The sequence below is a fragment of the Carcharodon carcharias genome, chromosome 10 (assembly GCF_017639515.1).
Source record: "Carcharodon carcharias isolate sCarCar2 chromosome 10, sCarCar2.pri, whole genome shotgun sequence".
In the NCBI taxonomy this organism is placed as follows: Eukaryota; Metazoa; Chordata; class Chondrichthyes; order Lamniformes; family Lamnidae; genus Carcharodon; species Carcharodon carcharias.
Window position 1 is genome coordinate 36895097 of NC_054476.1, and position 25766 is coordinate 36920862.

Here is a 25766-nt window from a genome sequence, read left to right on the forward strand (position 1 = left end):
CCTGAGGTTGTAACTGGACTTAGCTTTAAATGTTACTCTAAATGACTTGATTTACTAACTCACACTGTATTCTGTTCACCCATCATCCCTATACTCGCTGACTACATTGACTCCCAGTTAAGCAGCACTCTAATTTTAAAATTCTCATCCCTGCTTTCAAGGGGGAGATGGTGGTGTGGTGTGGTGGTAATGTCACTGGACTACTAATCCAGAGACCCAGGCTAATGTTCTAGGGATATGGGTTCAAATCCCATCATGGCAGCTGGTGGCATTTGTATTCAGTTAATAAATCTGGAATATAAAAGCTAGTTTCAGTAATAGTAACCATGAAACTATCATTGATTGTTGTTAAAAAAAAACCTCTGGTTCACTAATGCCATTTAGGGAAGGAAATCTGCCATCCTTGCCTGTTCTGGCTGATTTGTGACTCCAGACACTTAACTGAACCCCACCATTGCTAGCTGTGCCTGTCCCTAAGCTCTGGAAATACCTTTCTCCCCATCTTTACGATGCTTTTTAAAAACTCATTTTCACCAAGCTTTTGGGCACCTGTCCTAATATCTCATGTGGCTCAGTGTTAAATTTTGTTCATTAACATTCCTGTGAAGCACCTCAGAATGTTTTATGGTGTATATAAATGCTAATTGTTTCTGTCGAGTTCACCAAATGGCTTTCTGCTTTCATTAAGGAAAGTTTTGTTTATGCACGAATCTTCCTGCTGTAATTATCTGAGAGGATTTAAGACTTAAGCATTGTGTCCTTTTCCTTCCTGTCTCTCCAGAATTCAGGGATTGACATTGGAGCCATTTCAAACAGAAAGGCTCTGAGGCAACGATTACAATGCAAAGGCTTTAAATGGTATCTGCACAATGTGTACCCTGAGATGAGATTGTACACGGACACTGTGGCCTATGGCATGGTAAGGACAATTGGGACAGCATCCTCCTATCACTTATGGATTTTAACTTAAGGTGCAAAACTTATTGGCTAACTGGTCCAAAAATCCTTTGGCTAACTTTTAGTAATTTACTAACTTCTAACAACTTAAACACTCTTAATAACTTACTAACACTTTCTACTTACCTCCTACTTGCTGTTTCCCACCTCCCGCTTGCCGCACCTCCCCTTTGCCCTGTCTCTGACACTCGCAGGCTTCCCCATTCACTGACCCCTCCCACTCACTGCTTCCCTCTCCTGAAGCCTCGCTGTGACTGAGGATTCGAGGGCGAGGCAACAGAAGAAGTGAGCGAGGGATTGGAAGGGGTTGTGAGTAGGAGGATGCAGGACGGGCAATAGGAAGTGGCAAATGGAGGATCAGGAAGGAAAGTGGCGAGTGGGAGGATTGGGGAGAGAGTGGGGTAGGGGGAGGATCAGGGAGGGAAGTGGCAAGTGGGAGGGTCAGGGAGGGAAGTGGCGAGTGGGTGGGGTGGGGAGGGAAATGGCGAAAGGGAGGGGTGAGGAGGGAAATGGCGAGAGGGAGGGTTGGGGAGGAAACAGCAAGTGGGAGAGTTGGGGAGAGAAATAGTGAGTGGGAGGGTTGGGAAGGGAAGCAGAGAGTGGGAGGATTGGGGAGGGAAGCAGAAGTGGGAGGGTTGGGGAGGGGAACAGTGAGTGGGAGGGTCAGGGATTGTATTTATTATGGTTTTATTTAGTGTGCAATGTACCTTTAAGAATAATACTTGTTAAGGAAGATCACATGATCTGTAGTAACCAATAGGAGAGTAGCACAGGCTTCCTCACCAGTCAGTGCAGAGATGGAGTTAGAGTTGAAAGCATACATGTAGCTGCTGCTGAGTATATTGTAAATAAATTTAATGTTTACACCCAAGAAGTGTCTGCTGATCAACTCTCTCTATAGTACCAACTTGGTCACCACTCATAACTAACTAGCGACGAGGATCCACAGGATCCAACAAATTGGTGACAAGGATAAAACAAGACTAAACAGAAGAAATCAAGATGAAAAGAAATCAGCATTGTACCTCGCCCAGTAATTTTAAGTAAAAGTTCTGTTCAAATTGAAGAATTTATTGCCTCTCAGAATGCTGCAACTCAGAAGAATTGATCCTTTGGATCCAGCCACAGGCGATTGGTCTCATTACATTGAATGCCTCGCATTCTTTTTCCAAGAGAATGAGATTACAGGAGAAGAGAAGAGGTGAGCGATCCTCTTAAGTACGTGTGGGAATAAAACCTATGGCCTGATTCATAGCTTGACGGCACCCAGTGCCCCAGATTCAAAAAATTTTGATGAATTGGTGGACCCCAGTCAAAGCTGTTGCTAATGACGCAAAAGTTCAAGTTTAACTTGGGAAATAGAGTCCCGGGAAGACAGTTGCTTGTTATGTTGCACGTTTGAAGCAGTTAACAGAACATTGTGAATTTAGTACATCTATAAACGACATGCTCAGAGATTGTTTAGTGTGTGGTGTGAATGAGGACAATATTCAAAAGAGATTATTGTCCAAAGCAAATTTGGATTTTAAGAAGGTGCTAGAGATAACACTGGCCATGGAAAGCGCAGTAAGGATTCAGAAGCTATACATGGAGCTCAAAATGGTGCCGTCCTCTACTTTGGGTGGGAAACTCCAGCCCAAAAGGGTGCGAAAATGCAAGACTCTGCTGAGAAGCGGGTAACAGCTCCGGCTAGTGGGAAAATGAGAAAAAAATGACTTAGCAGCGAAAACAAAGAATGATGTCAATAGAGGTGGAAACACAGTCTTATAATGATTGGCATTTTAAAAAAATCGAATGTTATTATTGTCATAGAAATGGACATATAATGAGACAGTGCAAGGAAAGACGCAAGCAAGCTTTTAAACAAAAGCTAAAACCCAGTGAGATCTACAATGTAGAAGACCCTGAAACAACAAGTTCAGATATTTACTCATTGTTTAATTTGAAGGTTGGAAAGACAGAACCAATATTTGTCACAGGGAAAGTAAATGGCAGACCTGTTAGAATGGAAGTGGACGTAGGAGCCTCCACTACAGTAATTGGGGAACATAGCTTCAGATATCTGAATTATGGTGAACATCAATTAAATTTAGAAGAAACTGCTGCCAATGTAAAAACATACATGGGTAAAGACATTCAAGTAAAAGGCATAATCAGAGTAACTGTCCATTATGGAAGCTAATCAGTAAAGCTACCAGTGTTGATATTGAGAGGCAGAGGACCAAACCTCTTAGGGCAGAATTGGCTAAAGGAAAGCAGCCTTGAGTGGCCACTGAGATTCCAAAAGGAAACTGGAAGCATTCCTGTTTTGGGAAAGGAGTATGTAAGAACTCAACAACCTGAAGAGATGCAGGCTCTCATAAGTCAAAACATGGACTGGAGAGGGTGCAGAGGAGATTCACCAGGACGTTGCCTGGGCAGGACTGTTTCAGCAATGAGGAGAGACTGGATAGGCTAGGGTTGTTTTCCTTAGAGCAGAGAAGGCTGAGGGGGGACCTGATAGAGGTATGCAAAATTATGTGGGGCATTGATAGGGTAGATAGGAGAAACCTTTCCCCTTAGCGGAGGTGTCAATAACCAGGTGACATAGATTTAAGAGAAGGGGCAGGAGGTTTAGAGGGGATTTGAGGAAAAATATTTTCACCCAGAGGATGGTTGGAACCTGGAACACACTGCCTGAGGGGGTGGCAGAGGCAGGAACCCTCACATTATTTAAAAAGTATTTAGATGAGCACTTGAAACGCCATAGCATACAGGACTATGGGCCAAGTGCTGGAAAATGGGATTAGAATTGAGAGGCACTTGATGGCTGGTGTAGACACAATGGGCCGAAGGGCCTGTTTCTGTGCTATGTAACTCTATTACTCTATCTCTATGCTGGAACAGCAAAAGGAACTTGAGACCATGCTTAATGACAGAGTATGAGACGAGGTGAGCAACCTTCGAAAGGCAAAAGAAAACCTGCTGAAAGACCTTTACACAGTGCAAGATTCTCTCAGGTCCATGTTTGTACCTTTGGAAAAGTATGAAGAGAAACAGAAAGAATTCAAAACCCCTCTGAATAAACTGAAGGATGAGTCGGCAGAGAAGACACAACTATGCTCAATTTTCCAGGAGGCAGCGAACAAATACAAAGAGAGATGGAAGAATCAGCTAAATGAAGCCAAAGAGGCTTTGGAGGCAAAAGTCATAGGATTTTCTACGGAGCAGACAGATGGTGAAATTTTGGGAGACCCAACCACTGAGCTCACTCCAATCGAGCTTGTACATGAGAGTAGTCTGGCCAATATGGAAGCCAAAAAGAAGGCCGAGATTAAAGTCAGTGCTAGAAAGAAGAAGGCACGTAGAAATAAGACACAGAAACACAAATAAGACTTTAATCCTTGAAGCATACGAATAAGTTTTCGTACATAGGCCTGGAAATAAAATTGCCCTTAGTCGTTAGCCTTTACAAGAATATGATGAGCAAGTTCCTGTGGAAGAATTTGTTTTACTGTTGAAATTTCTTAGATTCCTCGCATGTATGTGCTCGACTGATCAGAGACTAGACAAGTCGGGACCCAGTCCTATCTCAAGTATGAGAACAAGTGCTACGTGGTTGGTCACAGGAGAGCGTATCTGACGAAATAAAACCGTGTTTCAACAGAATATATGAAGTAACTAGCCAGGATGGCATCTTATTGTGGGAGCATATGTTATAGTTCCTCCAAAGGGAAGAGAGCCACTTTTAATTGAACTACACAGTGCCCATCCAGGAATTTCCCGAATGAAGACCATAGATCTATGGTGGCCTGGGATGGATGGTGAAATAGAGAGTTTAGTAAAGCACTGTGTGCAATGTCAACAACTGCAAAAGTTGCCAGTGACAGCTCTGTTACACCCATGGGAGTGGCCATGTAGACCCTAGCAGTTACACATTGACTACATTTAACCTTTCCTGAGAACAATGTTCATTGTTGATGCCCATTCAAAATGGTTGGACGTATATGAGGTGAAGTCACCAACGTCGGCCACTACAATGGCAAAACTCTGACGTAGGTTCTCAATTTACGGACTACCAGGAGTAGTCATTTCCGATAACGGCACGGCATTTACAAGTACTGAGTTTCAACAGTTTATCAGCCTCAATGGTGTCACTCATGTGAAAACTGCACCCTATCACCCTTCCTCAAATGGACTGGCCGAAAGGGCAGATCAAACGTTCAAGGCAGGCAAGAAAAAGCTAACTGGCGATTCCTTAGCAACCAAGCTAGCACGCTTTCTTTATCATTACAGGACTACCGCTCACACAACAACAGGCGTCACACCTGCGGAGTTATTGTTGAAAAGCTGTCTCAGGACGAGATTGAGCTTAATAATATCACCAACTTTAACTTTAACACCTATGTGTTCTATTGTACTATTGTCGTTGACATCTTTTGATGATCTGCTTCTATCACTGCTTGTTTGTCCCTACAACCACACCGCCACCCCCCACCTCTCTGTCTCTCTATCTCTCCGCCCCCCACACACACACACCTTAAACCAGCTTATATTTCAGCTCTTTCCTGGACTCGAACTCAAGTTCTGTCGAAGGGTCATGAGGACTCGAAACGTCAACTCTTTTCTTCTCCGCTGATGCTGCCAGACCTGCTGAGTTTTTCCAGGTAATTCTGTTTTTGTTTTGGATTTCCAGCATCCGCAGTTTTTTTGTTTTTATCTTTGAGCTTAATAATGCCGAATTTAGGAGGGAAGGTGGAAAGGATTCAGGGAAGCCAGAAAACTAGACACGACTGGCATAGTCACGAGAGGAAATTTACTATGGGAGATCCGGTATACATGAGGAACTTCGGGGAAGGACCAAAGTGTTTACCCGGTGAAATAAGTGCAGTGACTGGACCTCTGTCTTGCCACGTGGAGGTGGAAGGCCGGATCATCTGTAAACATGGGGACCATTTAAGGAAGAGAGATACAATTACCAAGATTTGGTTCCACCAGTGACCATGACTGGGTCTGCATTTCCTGTTGAGGATACTCAACCCAGGACTGACATGTCTGATGTCCCTGTAAGTGTTGAGGATACAGAAGAACAAGTGCCCACCGAAGCACCTGATATTCAGGCAACTCCAGAAAAGGAGGTTCCTGACAAAGAATCTGAAGCTGTGGAGCTGAGACATTCCACACGTACCAGGAAACCACTTGAAAGACTGAACTTGTAAATTCCTTATCCAGTGTAAATATTATGTTATCTTGAAAAATCTCCATAGCTGAGTTAAAAAGGGGGAGGAATATAGTAAGTATGGCTTTATTTAGTGTGAAATGTACTTTTAAGACTTGTTAAGGAAGATCACATAATCTGTAGTAACCAATAGGAGAGTAGTGCAGGCTACCTCATCAGTCAGTGTAGAGATAGAGTTGGAGTTGAAAGCACACGTGTAGTTGCTGTTGAGTATATTGTAAATAAACTTAATGTTTCCACCCAAGAAATGTCTGCGGATCAACTCTATTTATAGTACCAACTTGGCCACCCTCACAACAAACTGGCGATGAGGATCCATGGGATCCAACAGGGAGGGAAGCAGCGAGTGGGATGGTTGGGGAGAGAAGCAGTGAGTGAGGGGGGTTGGGGAGGGAAGCAGTGAGAGGGAGGGTAAGGGAGGGAAGCAGTGAGTGGAATGGTTGGGGAGGGAAGCAGTGAGTGGGAGGGTAGAGGAGGGAAGCGGCGACTGGTAGGGTCGGTGTGCAGCAGGCTGTGAAGCAACAGTTTGTTTTTTGAAAAGACTGAGCATGCTCAGTGATCACATTAAAACTAAAATGGTGGCAGCGCTATTCAAGGAACATCCATAATTTACCAACTGTGTTAAGATGAAAACTTGCTATTAGTATGCACTTTTAACAGGGGACACCTGTATAACAATATAACAGGCCAGTTGGATAGAATGGCCTGTTTCTCTGCTGTGCATCCTATGTAATGCTTCATAAATTGGTTTCCACACAGGAGGATTGTTGAAAAACTATATTGTACTGAGAGAGGGAATGGTACAAAGCTTTAAGTTCCAGAGAATGAAGGGGTTTGAGTTGATGCGAGAATGCTTGAATCTCATGGCATGAGGTCTCAGATCACATAGGTAGTTAGCTGCAGTTAGAGCCTAATGGATAGTGTATAAGTGATAAACCCCAAGCGACATCAGCTAATATAACCATGTTTATTTCTATATGTCTTTCAGCTCAAAAATGTCCTGAAAAATGATTTGTGCCTTGATCAGGGGCCAGAAATGGACAATATTCCAATTATGTACATTTGCCATGGAATGACATCACAGGTATGTGCAACACACAACAGGGACAAATCCCACAACATGAGTCTTCCCTGTGAGAGGGCTCTTTCTCATATCATGGGATATACATAAGAACATAGGAACAAATGAGCATACAAAGATATGGAGTACAGACATATGTACAATGCTGGACAGTCAAAGATCCTCTGGTCCATGCAGCCTGTCCCACAGGACTATGCTATCTTGTGTATTGCAATATGTAGAAGTCCCAATTGAGACCAGGTGACCTCCTGGCCAGGGGTGAAAAAAATAGAAAGAGAAACCTGGGCAGTTTGGGAAAAGTAAACTGAGGAAAGTCATCTCCGACCCCTTTTTGTTACCTTAGTCTAGGCCATTCATAGAAGTAGATGCAGGATTTCCAATTCATTTAAATTCCTGGTAACCAATGTATTGTGAATTTGTCAGTGTGCTAATTAGGGACTAAAAGGAGAAGGAGGTAATATATTTCATGTCGAATGTTTCACACAAAGCTGGCTAGCGTTGAATGGTACTTAGGTAGGATATTAAAGTAAATCTGGGTTTGAAAAACTACCATCTCCCACTTCGAACAAACGGTCATTGTGAGGAAAAAAGCCAAAAGGAGAGATGAGGCCAAATTGTTTTATATGGAGTTGTTGAGATCTGGAATGTGCTGCCTGAAAGGGCATTGGAAGCAGATTTAATAGTAACTTTCGAAAGGGCATTGGATAAATACTTGAAAAGGAGAAATTTGCAAGGCAATGGGGAAAGAGTGAATCTCAGAATCTTTACAGTGCAGAAGGAGGCCATTCGGTCCATTGAGTCTTCACTGGCTCTCTGAAAGAGCATTCTACTTAGTCCCTGCCTTATCCCCATAACCTTGCACATTCTTTATTTTCAGATAGCCAATTCCTTTTTGAATACCTCGATTGAACCTGCCTCCACCACCCTCTCAGGAAGTTCAGTTCAAACTCCAACCACCCTCTGGGTGAAAATTTTTTTCCTCACATCACTTTTATTCCTTTTGCCAATTGATTTGAAACTGTGCCCCTCTAGTTCTTGATGCTCACTTGAGTGGGAACAGTTTCTCATCAATTACCCTGTCCATACCCCTCAGGATCTTGAGTACCTCTATGAAGTCTCCTCTCAGCCTTCTTTTCTCCAAGGAAAAAAGTCCCAACCTCTCCAATCTATCCTCATAGTTACAGTTCTTCATTCCTGGAATCATTCTTGTGAATCTCCTCTGTACTCTCTCCAATGCCTTTACATCCTTCCTCAAGTATGGCGCGCAGAACTGGACACAGTTTTCCAGATGAGGCCTAACAAGTGCCTTGTACAAATTCAACATGACCTCTTTACTCTTGCACTCAATGCCTCTATTAATAAAGCCTAAGATACTATGTGCTTTATTAGCTGCTCTCTCAACTTGCCTTGCTATCTTCAATGACTTATGTACATTTACACTGCAGTCCCTCTGTTCCTGCACCTCCTTTAGAGTTTCTCTCTTTATTTTATACTGTCTCTCCATATTCTTCCTGCCAAAATGAGTGGGGGGAGTGGGACTAATTGCTGCTTTTTCAAAGAGCTGGAAGAGGCATGATGGGCTGAATGGCTTCCTTCTGTGTTATTTTATCATTCCATACAAGGTGGGAGAGTTAAGTTGTTTTTTTTTCATATTTTTATATTCCAAGGCATGCTGTCAAATTGATCTCAATATATCTGGGGAAGTGTCAAGTGCAGCAGGATAAAAAGACCAGGTTGTGGTAAAAACCTGACTGATTCACTAACCTGCTACCACTACCTAGTCTTGCTACCTGTAACTCCAGTCTTAAACTATGCAGTTGGTACTAAATTCCCTCAGGGCAACTAGGGATGGGCAATAAATGTGACCTTGCCAGTGACATCCATACTTTGAGAGCACATTTTTTAAAGTCTCAAATTAGACATGGAATGAGAGAATTCTGGATGTTTTGCCCTTGCCCAGTTTCTTGGAATTCCAATCCTGCACACAAATCACGCCAACATTGTAATGATATACTAATGGCATCTCTACATTGCTTGCTCATTTTGGAATCTCAATCTCAGTGCTTATCTGCTTATATTGTGAAGCAACTCCTAAGCCAAATGGGGCAACAATTATTTTAAGCTGTAGCTTTGTGTGGTTTGTTGTCTGTATCCTAACTTACACTAAAGTCCTGTTCACCCAACACCCATACGCTCACTGACATATATAGACTCCCTATCCACCAACCCCTCAATTTGAACATGTGCATCCATGTTTTCAGATTGGACCATGTCCTCGTTCTTCCACATCTCTGTAATTTTCCCCAGCTTCACAATCTTCTGAGATCTCTGCGCTCCGGTAATTGAGCATTCCTGATATTAATCACTCCACCATTGGTGACCATGCCTTCAGCTGCCTGAGCCCTAAGTTCTGGAATGTCTCCACCGTCTCCTTCTTTAAAATGATGCTTCAAACCTACCTATTTGATCAAGCTTTTGGTCACCTGTTCTAATATCTCTTTCTGTTGTTTGGTGTTTGATAATCACTCTCATGAAGCACCTTGGGGTACTTTACTATGTTGAGGGTGCTATACAGTATAAGTACAAGTTGTTGTTGATGGTTATGAAGGGGGAGGAGCAGTGTAGGTCTACAGACTGGAGTTCTCCATCGCAGCCATATATTACAAAACAATCAGAACAGAAAATGTTGGAAATACTCAGAAGGTCAGACAGCATCTGTGGAGAAAGAAACAGTTAACATTTCAGATTAATGACCTTTCATCAGAACAGAAAGAAGTCAGAGACATAACAGGTTTTAAGCAACTACAGAGGCAGTGAAAGGAGAAAGGGGAGGAAAGAGCAAATGGAAAGGCCTGTGATAGAGTGGATTGCAGAAGAGATTAAATGACAAAATGGGTGATAGTACAAGGCAAAGGGATGTAGAAATGGGACAGTGACAATGGTGGTTAAATATTCAGTTGAGAGCGTCCAGCAATCTGCAGCAGCATGTTGGATTGTCAATAACTTCCTGTACAATTGACAACCTCATTGAATACAATTCAGATTGAGGAGGCTCACTGGCCTTAAACCTTGTCCATCACATTCTGATTGATTATTGTCCACAGTGAATAGGTAATTCAGCTGTAACTCTGTGTGATTAAATGAGGGTAACATCTGAACAGTGTGATTAAAGTGTCAGAAAATTTAAATTCTTTGTATCGCCGACTAGACTTTGCAGGCTTGTGATGCCTAAGTCCACACGACACTGTTTGAATACTACAAGCAGACTAACATGAAGGGATACATAATCCCACAGGCCTCGTTCTTTCAGATATTTATTTAGAACAGCAATCACCAACCTTGCTTTGATTGGTGGTTTCCACGGAGATGGCCAGTCATTATGGATAAGACGGAACAGAAAGAACTGACATTGCTTCTCTCCTGTGTAACCTACATGGCTCACAGTTAACAGGAATCAGAATCCAGTGCCACACTAAATTATTATGGTTCAAAGGAGGGCTGTTAGGCATTTGTTGCAGGGAGGGAATTTTACAGTGAAATACATTGAATCTACAGCACAGAAACAGGCCATCCAGCCCCACTGATCTATGCCATTGTTTATGATCCACATGAGCCTCCTCCCACTCCATTTCATCCCACCCTATCAGCATATGCTTCTATTCCTTTTTCCCTCATCAAGATTCCCCTTTATTTTATTTGCTCAAGGGATGTGGGCATCGCTAGATAGGCCAGTATTTTGTCCATGTCTAATTGCTCTTCTTCAGAGGGCATTTAACAGTCAGCCACATTGCTGTGGGTCTGGAGTCACAGGCCAGACCAATTAATGACAAAAAATTTCCTTCCCTAAAGGACATTAGTGAACCAGATGGGTTATTACAACAATCGGCAATGGCCTCACAGTCATCATCAGACTTTTAATTCCAGATTTTTACTGAATTCAAATTTCACCATCTGCCATGTTGATTCGAACTCAGGTCCGCAGAGCATTAGAAATACCTGGAAAAACTCAGCAGCTCTGGCAGCATCGGCGGAGAAGAGCACAGTTGACGTTTCGAGTCCTCATGACCCTTCAACAGAACTAAGTAAAACTAAGTAAAATAGGAAAGGGGTGAAATATAAGCTGGTTTAAGTGGGGGGCGGGGCGGGGGTGGGGGGGGGGGGGGCGGGGTGGGGGTACGTGGTTCACCCCTTTCCTATTTTTACATAGTTCTGTTGAAGGGTCATGAGGACTCAATGTCAACTGTGCTCTTCTCCACCGATGCTGCCAGACCTGCTGAGTTTTTCCAGGTATTTCTGTTTCTGTTTTTGTTTTGGATTTCCAGCATCCGCAGTTCTTTGCTTTTATCTCCGCAGAGCATTAACCTGGGTCTCTGGAATAATAGCCCAGTGACAATACCACTTATGCCATCGCCTCCCTAAGGTGCCCCTTAAATGCTATATAATATATACTATTTCTCTCAACTTCTCCCTGTGGTAGCGAGTTCCTTGTTCTCACCACTCTCTGGATAAAGAAGTTCCTTCTGAATTCCCTATTAGATTTGTTACTAACTATCTTATTTTGATGCTCCCTTGCATTGGACTACACCACAAATGGAAAGGTTTCCTCCAAGACTACCCTGTCAAACACTTTGATTTCATTTTCAACTCTATTCGAGCAGCAGGAAGAAGCCAGGGGAGAGGATAAATGGAGCCAATCTTTCTCTTGCTACTTTCCTGGTGATTCCTCATTTAATCTTGCACTCCCCACACCTCGTTATTCTATCATGACTGGTTTGTATGTCAGCTCCATTGCTCTTCATTTGCTCAATTTTTTTGCTGCCCTTAAGTCAAAAAAAATCTATCAATCTCAACCTTGAAATTTGCCATTGACCCCCAGCCTCAGCAGCTTTTTGAAGGAGAGAGTTCCAGATTTCCACTACTCTTAGCGTGACGTCACCCCTGAATGGTTTAGTTCTAATTTTAAGATTGTGCCCCCTTGTTCCAGAATCTTCCACCAGTTTCCCACTTTCTACCTTATCTAATATATTTTCATTTTAAAGAGAGAGAGATGTCGCTGAAAGAGCATTGCAATATAGTTCATCTTGTCTTGTTTATTAAAAGTTTTTTTGTTAAAACATCATTATATGTCTCCAGTGATTCTGATCAGTAGCCCCTCTTCACATATTTAAACAATGAATGCAACCCCTCAAGTAAGGGGACCAAAACTGCACTTATATTACCTCTCAACCTTGCCAACTAAAGGGAATACAAGCCTGGTCTGTACATTTTGTACTTGTGCATGACTTTTTAGTGATTTCTATAAACGGACACCCAAACCCCTGCTCCTCCACAGCTTCTGGTCTCTCTCTAATAACAGAATATTTATGCCTTTCTCAAATCCAGAATGAATGATCTCACTCTTCTTCACATTGAACGTATCTGTGACAGTTTTATTGACTCATTTAATCTATGCCCCTTTGTAACTTCTTCCATCTTCCCACCTCACTGTGCATCCTAATATAGGGTGGAATCATCCCAGATTGGTACAAAGTACAGTAGTGGGCATGAAAAAAGTCATTTTACCCGCTGGCTGCAATGATGGGTTTTCACAACATATCATCCCATTCCTGCCTTGTTAATTATGCAACCACAGGAACCACGCTGTCTCACTGGCAGGCGGCCTCCAATTTGCCTGCCATGCCATTACCTCACCGCTTCCTCACCCATATTTAAACTGCTGCCGCGGGCACACTTCTCAATACTTGCAGCCCACATCTGCTCTGCTGAAGACGTAGCCCCAAAATCCAAGAAGAGTGCAGCCCCCAATTCAGTGACGGATCCCTGAGATGCCTTCTGGACACCGTGGAGGCCCACTGTAATGTCCTCTACCCCAGTCTGGCTGCATGAGGTGGTGGCAGAGGTGGTCAGTGCCAAAGCAGCACAGAAGAGGTCGGCCATCCAGTGCAGAAAACAGATGAATGATCTCAGCCGTGCTGCCAGGGTAAGGCAGCCATCTCATCACTCTAAACTCACACGCTCACAAGGCCATCACACGTTCATAAGAACATAAGAATATAGAACTAGGAACAGGAGTAGGCATTTCAGCCCCTCGAGCCTGCCCCTCCATTCAATACGATTATGGCTGATCTCATTTCGGCCTAAACTCCAATTTCCTGCCCTCTCCCCATAACCTTTCAACCCATTACTAATTAAAAATCTGCCTATCTCCTCTTTAAATTTTTTCAGCATCCCAGCACCCAATCTACTCTGAGAAAGTGAATTCCACAGATTCACGACCCTTTGAGAAAAGTAGTTCCTCCTCATCTCTGATTTAAATCTACCACCCCTTAGCCTAAAACTGTGGCCTTTCATTCTAGAATGCCCCACAAGGGGAAACATCCACTCCACGTCTACTTTGTCTATCCCCTTTAGCATCTTATATACCTCAATTAGTTCTCCTCTCATCCTTCTAAACTCTAGCAAGTATAGGCCTGAACTGCTTAATCTCTCTTCATAAGACAAGCCCTGCATCTTTGGAATCAATCTAGTGAACCTCCTCTGAACCACCTCCAATGCAACAACATCTTTCCTCAAGTAAGGGGACCAAAACTGCACTGTACTCCAGGTGCGGTCTCATCTAGGACTTGTACAGTTGCAACAACACTTCCCTATTTTTATCATTTATTCCTTTAGCAATAAGTGCCAAAATTCCATTTGCCTTCCTTATTACCTGTTGTACCTGCATACTAGCTTTCAGCGATTCATGCACAAGGACACCCAGGTCCCTCTCTGCACTGAAACATTCTGAAGTTTCTCCCCATTTAAATAATAATAAGTCACCTTTTTATTCTTCCGACCAAAATGGATAACCTCACACTTATCCATGTTAAACTCCATCTGCCAAATTTTGGCCCATTCACCTAATCTGTCCATATCCATTTGTAAATATTTTATTTCTTCATTGCAACTTACTTTCCCACCTATTTTGGTGTCATCTGCCAATTTAGCTATAGAATCTTCTACCCCTGAATCCAATATAGATTGTAAATAGTTGGGGCCTAAGGACTGAACCTATGGCACCCTACTAGTTACAGCTTCCCATCCAGAAAAAAACCCATTTGTCCCAACTCTCTGCTTTCTGTTGGTTAGCCAATCCTCTATCCAAGCTAATATATTACCCCTAACTCCGTGTGATCTTATGTTGTGTATTAATCTTTTGTGTGGCACCTTATCAAAGGCCTTCTGGAAGTCCAGATATACTACATCTGCAGGATCCCCCTAATCCACTTTGCTTGTCACATCTTCAAAGAACTCTATCAACTTAGTCAAACACGATTTACTCTTCATAAAACCATGCTGACTCTGGTGGATTTCATTTTGACTTTCCAAATGCCCCATTACTACTTGCTTAATAATGGATTCCAACAATTTCCCAACGACAGACATTAAACTAACTGGTCTATAGTTTCCTTCTTTCTGCCTCCACCCCTTTTTGAATAAGGGCATTATATTAGTATTTTTCCAACCCTCTGGAATCTTTCTAGAATCCAGGGAATTTTGGAATATTATAGTCAATGCATCCACTATCTCTGCTGCCACTTTCTTTAAGACCCAGGGATGTAGGCCATCAGGTCCTGGCGACTTGTCACCCTTTACATAGAACATAATCCCAATAGTTTGTTCAGTACTTTTTCTCTAGTGATGGTGATTGTTCTAAGTTCCTCCTTCTCTATACCCTCTGCACTATCTGTTACTATTGGAGTGGTACTAGTGTCCTCCACCGTGAAAACTGAGGCAAAATATTGATTAAGCGTCTCTGCCATTTCTGCATTCCCCCATTAACTCTCCAGTCTCATCCTCCAAGCGACTAACATTCACTTTAGCTATTCTCTTTCTTTTATATACTTGTGAAGCTTTTGCTATCAGTTTTTACATTTTGTGCTAGTTTTCTTTCATAATTTACCTTTGCTCTTTTTATTATTTTTTTAGTAACCCTTTGTTGATCTTTAAAAGTTTCCCAATCTTCTAGCCTGCCACTGACCTTTGCAATTTGGTACTCCTTAGTTTTTGCCTTTATATTATCTTTAACTTCCTTGCTTATCCATGGATGCTTTTTCCCCCTCTTACCATCTTTCTTCCTCTTTGGAATACATTTTACTTGTGAGGAATTGAATATCTCCTTAAATATCTGCAACTGTTCATCAACAGTCCTACCTTGTAGTCTTCCTGCCCAATCCACTAGGGCCAAATCTGCCCTTATGCCTATGTAGTTACCTTTGTTTAACTCCAGAACACAAGTGTGGGACTCAAATTTCTCGCTCTTAAACTAAACTTGAGATTCTAGCATGCTATGATCACTGTTCCCTAGACGATGCTTTACTATGAGATCATTAATTAATCCTATGTCATTACACAAAAACAAATCCAGAATAGCCTGCTCCCTGGTTGGTTCCACAACATATTGCTCTAAGACACAATCTCTAATGCACTCTATATACTCTCCCTTGAGGCTGCCCTTGCCAATTTGATTAATCCAGTCTAAATGCATATTAAAATCACCCGTGATTATTGCCATGTCTTTCTTGTATGCTCCCAGTACTTCCTGGTTTATAGTGTGTCCTACTGCTGAACTACTGTTTGGGGACCTACAGATCACTCCCACCAGGGACTTCTTTGTCTTGCTATTCCTTATTTCTACCCAGACTAACTCTATGTCTTGCTCTCCAGTGCCTATATCATTCCTCACTATAGCACTGATTTCTTCCTTTACTAACAAAGCTACACCACCTCCTTTTCCTTCCTGCCTATCCTTCCGAAATACTGAGTACCCTTAGATATTCAGCTCCCAAACCTATTCTCCCTGTAACCATGCCTCAGTAGTCGCCACCAAATCACACCTATTTATCACTATTTGCGCTGTTAACTCATTATTTTTATTCCAAATGCTACGTGCATTCAGATACGAAGCCTTTTAAGTTTGCCCTATTGTCAATTTTCCCGACTCTTATATGATTCTTTGATGCAATATGGCGTTCACACACTCTGTCCCTTCCTTTCACTTTTTGGTAACAATCAGCCTCGTCACTAACCTGCACTCTTACCCTCTCCTTAAACTTTGAATTTTTATACTTGCAACTGAACTATACCTCCCACTATTTAGTTTAAAGCCCTATCTATGACCCTAGTTATGCGATTCGTCAGGACTCACTCACTGCCAGCTCAAGGGACATCACCATTCATTCTCTCATACAGACCCTCACATCTCCATCTGGCCTCACCTCCTCTGGAGATGGCCTCCTCAGCCTTCACCCTCTCGAGGCCACTTGCACAGATCAACATGTATCTGCACACACACCCTTTCCCAGTACTGCCCTAGCTCTGCAGCCTCTTCCCTTTCCTAAAGCCACTTCTCTCCCTTCCCCAAGCAAGCCCTAGCCCTGCAGCCATTGAAAAGCCACCCTCACATTATGGCTTGTCTGGTAGGTAGAGACCTGCCCGTGAGCCCCCCTAAAAGTGGTGTGGTGCTGTCTGCAAATCCTGGCGCTAATGACTGTGAGTGCTGCCTGAAACAAGGTAGGTAAACAAGCCTCGAAGTCCCTAGTGAAGTGCAGCTCGCCAGGTGCACATTGCTTATGTACAGTTGTAAAACACGTCAGCGTGCATTCATGCCAACGTGCCCGGATGATCCAGCATGGGAGAATGGTTTCGGCAAGCTGGACTTATAATGAGTTGCAGGCTTATTAAAATGACATTCCCAACCTCCGGCGGAGGGAAATGCAGTCTGTCAGTGATGGACGGAGTGGACTGGTTTCACGACAGTATGAAACCGATTTTTTGGCCTTTTCTCCATATTGTCCTCTCATGCCCGCCATGACGCCCGCTGCCAATGGGGGCAGAAGACTCCACCCATGCTGGATGCATAAGATGAATTCACCAATCTACTTTCCCAGTCAAAGAGAGCCCAGGTTAGATGTATTGACAACACCCTAACACCAATTCTCTACCCCAAATTCCCTTTGAACATGGCATCTCACTGGAGATATGAGTCAAAGAGTTTGCCCTGTTCATGTGACATCTGAGCAATAGTTCACAGAATAATAGAATGATACAACACAGGAGAAGTTCATTTGGCCCATGTCATTTGGTCATTTGTCAAAATGTCAAGGTCATTTGGCCTGTGCTGGCTCCTTGAAGGAGCTACCCAATTAGTTCCACTCTACTACTCTTTCCTCAGGGACCTGCACAGGTTAAAAATACCAATTGGAGAGCATTAAAAATCTATTAGGTTTGATAAAAAGTCTAAGGCAAACCATGATGTAATTAGCATGCAGTGCACACTCACTGCTCAGTTCAATTAATGCAAATTAATGAAAAATGCAAATTGCATTTCAATCATTTAAGATCACTGTTCTTGAATGTTAACGAGCTACAGTTCTGAGGATATCATTTTCAATCTTTGCTGCAAGGCAATACTAAGTTCATTTATATTCAGATCTATGTTTCTTTTTCTCTCTCTCCCATTTTTGACTTTTCCTATTACTCTCTTTTCCTTGTTGTCTTTCTCTCTCATGCTCATTTGTCTCTCCCTTTTCTCTCTCTCACTGTCCCTCAGCACTCACTACAGTACCTCACTTTCTGTCAGCTGCTTTTACGCTTCTTGTTTTTATTCACTTCCGTTTTTCTCTTCACCTAATTATTCCTGTCAGGTCTCTAGTGCTTTTTGAGTATGTTATTTATTCACCTGTTCTTTCTGGATTCCTTACTCTCATTCCTCTCTTTACACCTTTTCTCCCCTTGGCTCCTCTCGATCACATTCAGAGTTCCCATCACTTCATTGGAGAATCGTTCACTCTCCTCAGCTTCAATCTTGCATATGAGGGCACATAATAGTAATAGATTAATCGTCTGACACACATTCACCCACACACGCACACACAATCATATACACACAAGCACACATATACAAGTAGCCAGACATAGAACTTCATAAATCACTGGTTAGGCCTCACCTGGAGTATTGTGGATAATTCTGGGCACCAACATTTCTGGAAAGATTTAAAGGACTTAGAAAGGTTACAGCGGAGGTAAACCAGGCTGTAATCTCTTATAGCCCTATAACCCTCCGAGATCTCTGTGCTCCTCTAATTCTGGCCTCTTGCGCATCTCTGATTTTAATCACTCCATCATTGACGGCTGTGTCTTCAGCTCCTTAGGCCTTAAGCTCTGGAATTCCATCCCTAAGCCTCTTCGCCTCACTACCTGGCTTTCCTCTATTAAGAAGCTCCTTTGACCACTTTGACCAATCTGCCCTAAAATCTCCTTATGTGGCTTGGTGTCATACTTTGTTTTATAATGCCTCTGTGAAGTGCCTTGGGATGTTTCATTATGTTAAAAGCACTATATAAATAAAATTGCTGTTTTTACCAGATACAAGTGACTTCAGTTACGAGGAGAGGTTGGAAAAGTTGGGACTGTTCTCTTTGGAACAGATAAGGGTAAGAAGTGAACTAATACAGGTTTGCAAGATGATGGGAGGCTTTGATAGAGACGATTGAGAAAAGCAATTCCCTCTGGTGAACGCATCAATAGCCAGAAGTCATTGATTTAAAATAATTGGCAAAAAATGTAGAGGGGAGTTGAGGGGATTTTTTTTCACTCAGAGTTTTCAGGCCCTGGAACACTCTGCCTCTCCCAAAGCGGGTTCCATGAATAATTTTAAAAGGGAGTTGGGCAGGTGCTTGAGGATGAGGAACTTACGTTATGGATAAAAATTGGAGAATGTGGGACTAAGCGTAACTGTTCTTTCAAAGAGCCAGCCACAGGCATGATGGGCTGAATAGCCTGTTTCAGAGCTGTAATTATCTATGATTCTACGGACGCACAAATTCATATTCCAGTACTCAAAATACATGCGCTCCTCTATAGACACAGCACCTACTCTGAAACATGGAGCAAAAGATAAGGCAAAAGTGTAAAATGAGTTGTCAATTTGACAGCGCCCATTTTACACTTCGCTGGGCAGCATTTACACCATTCATTCCTATCCCAGACACCTAGCTATCTCAGGCAAAGAGTGCTCACCGATCATCATCAGCACTGGGATCAGTTGCAAATGCACCATTTGTTACCTGTTAATTACATTGATATTTCTGGGCAGTTTAATGAGTTCCTGCCTTCGAATGACCCCTTTAAAAAACTCTGCTGACTCCAAACAAACTCATCCTTGAGGCGATTCAGCCAGCTGATCACACCTGTCTACAGTCCGATAAACCCAGTGATGAGATTCTGCAGCCACTGCTAATGATTAGTAAATGAGGCGTCTCAGTGAAATTAAATGAAAGGCTTACTCCGTTTAATAGTTTTATTGAACAAGGCGTATCAAAGCAAATCATGTAACAGTATCACGTATCACAGGGAGATCATATTAATAACATTATGTGACAAAGGAAATTGCATTAATTGTTTTGCTATAAATGGGGAAATTGCGTTAACACTATCAGGTATCAAAGGAGATGGCATTAATAATATCGCAGGGAAATCATGTTAATAATATCATGTATCTCGAGGAAATCACATTCAGGGTGGAATTTTCTGCTTCCGCCAATAGCAGGAATCGTGCAGGGCAGGGGGCCCTTAATTTGGCGAGAGGCAGAAGTCTGATTCCTGACGGCGGGATAAACTGTGTGAATTCTGTCCTCTTGACTTTCAAGGCGGGTTAAAGGTGGGTCAGGTTTTATGACGAGCAATGTCGGTAACCCCATTTGCATTCATTAGCATCTCACGAATGCTCTTAAAAGGCCGCCTCAGCAGAATTCAGTTCGTCTTCCAAATTAAGTTCCCCGTCAGTGAGAATTTAGAACATTAAGTTTTAAGACAATATATAAGTAGAGTGCACCTAGTGAGCTTCACCTCACAGAGAAATGACGATAACAGTATCATGTATCGCAGGGAAATCACGTTATCAGTATCGTGTATCACAGAGAAATCAGGTTAACAGTATTGTGTATCGCAGGGAAATCACATTAACAGTATCGTGTATCACAGAGAAATCAGGTTAACAGTATCGTGTATCACAGGGAAATCAGGTTAACAGTATCGTGTATCACAGGGAAATCAGGTTAACAGTATCATGTATCACAGGGAAATCACGTTAACAGTATCGTGTATCACAGGGAAATCAGGTTAATAGTATCGTGTATCACAGGGAAATCAGGTTAACAGTATCGTGTATCACAGGGAAATCGGGTTAACAGCGACTGGGATTTTCCGGCCCTGTTGTACGCGAGGTGGTGCCCCAACCAGAAGCCCATTGACTCGCGGTGGGACAGGACGATCGTGGCGGCGGGCGGGTGCAGAAAATCCCATCGAGTATCATGTATCACAGGGAAATCAGGTTAACAATACCATCTATCACAGGGAAATCACATTAACAGTACGTGTACCACAGGGAAATCAGGTTAACAGTATCATATATCGCAGGGATATCTGGTTAACAATATCGTCTATCACAGGGAAATCAGGTTAACGTTATCATGTATCACAGGGAAATCAGGTTAACATTATCGTGTATCGCAGAGAACTCAGGTTAACAGTATCGCGTATCGCAGGGAAATCACATTAATAGTATCATGTATCGTAGAAAAAGCAGGTTAACAGTATCGTGTATTGCAGGGAAATCAGGTTAACTGTATCGTGTATCGCAGAGAACTCAGGTTAACAGTATCGCGTATCGCAGGGAATTCAGGTTAACGTTACCGTGTATCGCAGGGAACTCAGGTTAACGGAATCGTGCATCGCAGGGAAATCACATTAACAGTATCATGTATCGCAAGAATTCACATTAACAGTATCATGTATCGCAGGGAAATCAGGTTAACAGTATCATGTATCACAAGGAAATCGGGTTAACAGTGACTGGTATTTTCCGGCCCTGTTGTATATGAGGTGGTGCCCCAACCAGAAGTCCATTGACTTGCGGTGGGACAGGAAGATCATGTATTGCAGGGAAATCACATTAACGGTATTGTGTATCGCAGGGAAATCAGGTTAACAGTATCATGTATCGTAGAGAAATCAGGTTAACAGATTCGAATATTGAAGGGAAATCACATTAACAGTATTGTGTATTGCAGGGAATTCTGGTTGACTGTGTCATGTATCGCAGGCAAATCACATTAAAGTTATCGTGTATCACAGGGAAATCGGGTTATCAGTATCATGTATCGCAGGGAAATCAGGTTAACAGTATCCTGTATCACAGGGAAATCACATTAACGGTATCGTGTATCGCAGGGAAATCAGGTTAACAGTATCCTGTATCACATGGAAATCAGGTTAACAGTGACTGGGATTTTCCGGCCCTGTTGTATTCCAGGTGGTGCCCCAACCAGAAGCCCATTGACAGGACAGGAAGATCGTGGCAGTGGGTGGGTGCAGAAAATCCCGTCGAGTATTGGGTATCTCAGGGAAATGAGGTTAACGTTATCGTGTATCGCGGAGAAATCACATTCACGGCATTTTGTATCGCAGGGAAATCACGTTAACAGTATCGTGTATCGCAGAGAAATCAGGTTAACAGTATCACGTATCGCAGGGAAATCAGGTTAATGGTATCATGTATCACAGGGAAATCACGTTAACAGTATCCTGTATCACAGGGAAATCAGGTTAACAGTATCGTATATCGCAGGGAAATCATGTTAATAGTATTGTGTATCACAGGGAAATCAGGTTATCTGTATCGTGTATCGCAGGGAAATCAGGTTAGTAGTATCATGTATCACAGGGAAATCAGGTTAATAGTATTGTGTATCACAGGGAAATCAGGTTAATAGTATTGTGAATCGCAGGGAAATCAGGTTATGTGTATCATGTATCGCAGGGAAATCAGGTTAATAGTATCGTGTATTGCAGGGAAATCAGGTTAATAGTATTGTGTATCGCAGGGAAATCAGGTTATGTGTATCGTGTATCGCAGGGAAATCAGGTTAGTAGTATCATGTATCACAGGGAAATCAGGTTAATAGTATTGTGTATCACAGGGAAATCAGCTTATCAGTATCATGTATCGCAGGGAAATCAGGTTAGTAGTATCGTGTATCACACGGAAATCATGCTAACAGTATCATGTATCACAGGGAAATCACATTAACAGTATCATGCATCGCAAGAATTCACACTAACAGTATCATGTATCGCAGGGAAATCAGGTTAACAATATCGTGTATCGCAGGGAAATCAGGTTAACAGTATCGTGTATCGCAGGCAAATTGGGTTAACAGTATCATGTATCACAGGGAAATCGGGTTAACAGTGACTGGGATTTTCCGGCCCTATTGTATGTGAGGTGGTGCCCCAACCAGAAGCCCATTGACTTGTGGTGGGACAGGAAGATCATGTATTGCAGGGAAATCACATTAACGGTATTGTGTATCACAGGGAAGTCAGGTTAACAGTATTGTGTATCACAGGGAAATCGGGTTAAAAGTGACTGGGATTTTCCGGCCCTGTTGTATGCGAGACGGTGCCCCAACCAGAAGCCCATTGACTTGTGGCGGGACAGAAAGATCGTGGTAGTGGGCGGGTGCAGAAAATCCCATCGAGTATCATGTATCGCAGGGGAATGAGGTTAATGTTACCATGTATGGCAGGGAACTCAGGTTAACGGTATCGTGTATCGCAGGGAAGTCACATTAACATTATCATGTATCGCAGGGAAATCAGGTTAACATTACCGTGTATCGCAGGGAACTCAGGTTAACGGTATCGGGTATCGCAGGGAAGTCACATTAACGGTATCGTGTATCGCAGGGAAGTCACATTAACATTATCATGTATCGCAAGGAACTCAGGTTAACAGTATCATGTATCGCAAGGAAATTACATACACGGTACAGTGTATCGCAGCGAAATCACATTAACATTATCGTGTATCGCAGGGAAATCACATTAACAGTATCATGTATCGCAAGGAAATCAGTTTAATGGTATCATGTATTGCAGGGAAATCAGGTTAATAGTATTGTGTATCGCAGGGAAATGAGGTTAACAGTATCGTGTATCGCAGGGAAATCAGGTTAACAGTATCGTGTATCGCAGGGAAATCACATTAACAGTATCATGTATCGCAGGGAAATCAGGTTAACAGTATCATGTATCGTAGAGAAATCAGTTTAACAGATTCGTGTATTGAAGGGAAATCAAATTAAAAGATTCGTGTTTTGCAGGGAAATCACATTGACAGTATCGTGTAATGCAGGGAAATCAGGTTAACAGTATCGTGTATTGCAGGGAAATCACATTAACGGTATCATGTATCGCAGGGAAATCACATTAACAGTATCATGTATCGCAGGGAAATCACATTAACAGATTTCTGTATTGCAGGGAAATCACATTAACAGTATTGTGTATTGCAGGGAATTCTGGTTGACTGTGTCATGTATCGCAGGCAAATCACATTAAAGTTATTGTGTATCGCAGGGAAATCAGGTTAACAGTATCCTGTATCACAGGGAAATCACATTAACAGTATCGTGTATTGCAGGGAAATCAGGTTAACAGTATCCTGTATCACAGGAAAATCGGGTTAACAGTGACTGGGATTTTCCGGCCCCGTTGTATTCCAGGTGGTGCCCCAACCAGAAGTCCATTGACAGGACAGGAAGATCATGGCGGTGGGCGGGTGCAGAAAATCCCATCGAGTATTGGGTATCTCAGGGAAATGAGGTTAACGTTATCGTGTATCGCGGAGAAATCACATTCACGGTATTTTGTATCGCAGGGAATTCACGTTAACAGTATCCTGTATCACAGGGAAATCAGGTTAACAGTATCGTATGTCGCAGGGAAATCATGTTAACAGTATCGTGTATCGCAAGGAAATCAAGTTATCTGTATCGTGTATCGCAGGGAAATCAGGTTAGTAGTATCGTGTATCACAGGGAAATCAGGTTAATAGTATTGTGTATCACAGGGAAATCAGGTTAATAGTATTGTGTATCGCAGGGAAATCAAGTTATCTGTATCGTGTATCGCAGGGAAATCACATTAACGGTATCATGTATCACAGGGAAATCAGGTTAATAGTATTGTGTATCGCAGGGAAATCAGGTTAATAGTATCATGTATCACAGCGAAATCACATTAACAGTATCATGTATCACAGGGAAATCAGGTTAACAGTATCATGTATCACAGGGAAATCAGGTTAACAGTATTGTGTATCGCAGGGAAATCAGGTTAATAGTATCATGTATCACAGGGAAATCACATTAACAGTATCATGTATCGCAGGGAAATCAGGTTAACAGTATCGTGTATCGCAGGGAAATCACATTAACAGTATCGTGTATCGCAGGGAAATCTCATTAACAGTATCGTGTATCGCAGGGAAATCACATTAACAGTATTGTGTATCGCAGAGAACTCAGGTTAACGGCATCATGTATCACAGGGAAATCACATTAACAGTATCGTGTATCGCAAGAAAATCAGGTTAATGGAATCATGTACCGCAGGGAAATCACATTAACAGATTTGTGTCTTGCAGGGAAATCACATTAACAGTATTTTGTATTGCAGGGAATTCTGGTTAACTGCATCATGTATCACAGGCAAATCACATTAACTTTATCATGTATCACAGGGAAATCGGTTTAACAGTGACTGGGATTTTCCGGCCCTGTTGTATTCCAGGTGGTGCCCCAACCAGAAGCCCATTGACAGGACAGGAAGATCGTGGCGGTGGGCGGGTGCAGAATATCCCGTTGAGTATTGGGTATCTCAGGGAAATGAGGTTAACGTTATCTTGTATCGCAGGGAATTCAGGTTAACAGTATTGTGTATCGCAGGGAAATCACGTTAACAGTATCGTGTATCGCAGAGAAATCAGGTTAACAGTATCGCGTATCGCAGGGAAATCAGGTTAATGGTATCATGTATCACAGGGAAATCACGTTAACAGTATCGTGTATCACAGGGAAATCACATTAACGTTATCGTGTATCACAGGGAAATCGGGTTATCATTATCATGTATCACAGGGAAATCACGTTAACAGTATCGTGTATCACAGGGAAATCAGGTTAATGGTATCGTGTATCACAGGGAAATCACGTTAACAGTATAGTGTATCGCAGGGAAATCAGGTTAATGGTATCGTGTAACGCAGAGAAATCACGTTAATGGTATTATGTATTGCGGGGAAATCAGGTTAATAGTATCGTGTATCGCAGGGAAATCACATTAATAGTATCATGTATCGTAGAGAAAGCAGGTTAACAGTATCGTGTATTGCAGGGAAATCAGGTTAACTGTATCGTGTATTGCAGGGAAATCAGGTTAACAGTATCGTGTATCGCGGAGAAATCACATTAACAGTATCGTGTATCGCAGGGAAATCACATTAACAGTATCGTGTATCGCAGGGAAATCAGGTTAATGGTATCGTGTATCACAGGGAAATCACGTTAACAGTATCGTGTATCTCAGGGAAATCACGTTAACAGTATCGTGTATTGCAGGGAAATC

General features: G+C 42.4%; 1 protein-coding gene across 2 annotated transcripts in view; it reads left to right on the forward strand.

Annotated features, from left to right (window-relative positions):
- The window catches only part of galnt18b (UDP-N-acetyl-alpha-D-galactosamine:polypeptide N-acetylgalactosaminyltransferase 18b), a 321574-nt gene that overhangs the window by 237252 nt on the left and 58556 nt on the right, over nucleotides 1–25766 (forward strand). For both annotated transcript variants that reach the window (XM_041197647.1, XM_041197648.1), the window contains 2 exons: nucleotides 782–919; nucleotides 7164–7259. In XM_041197647.1, the coding sequence (XP_041053581.1) occupies nucleotides 782–919; nucleotides 7164–7259 (234 nt within the window). The remainder of the gene's footprint in view (nucleotides 1–781; nucleotides 920–7163; nucleotides 7260–25766) is intronic.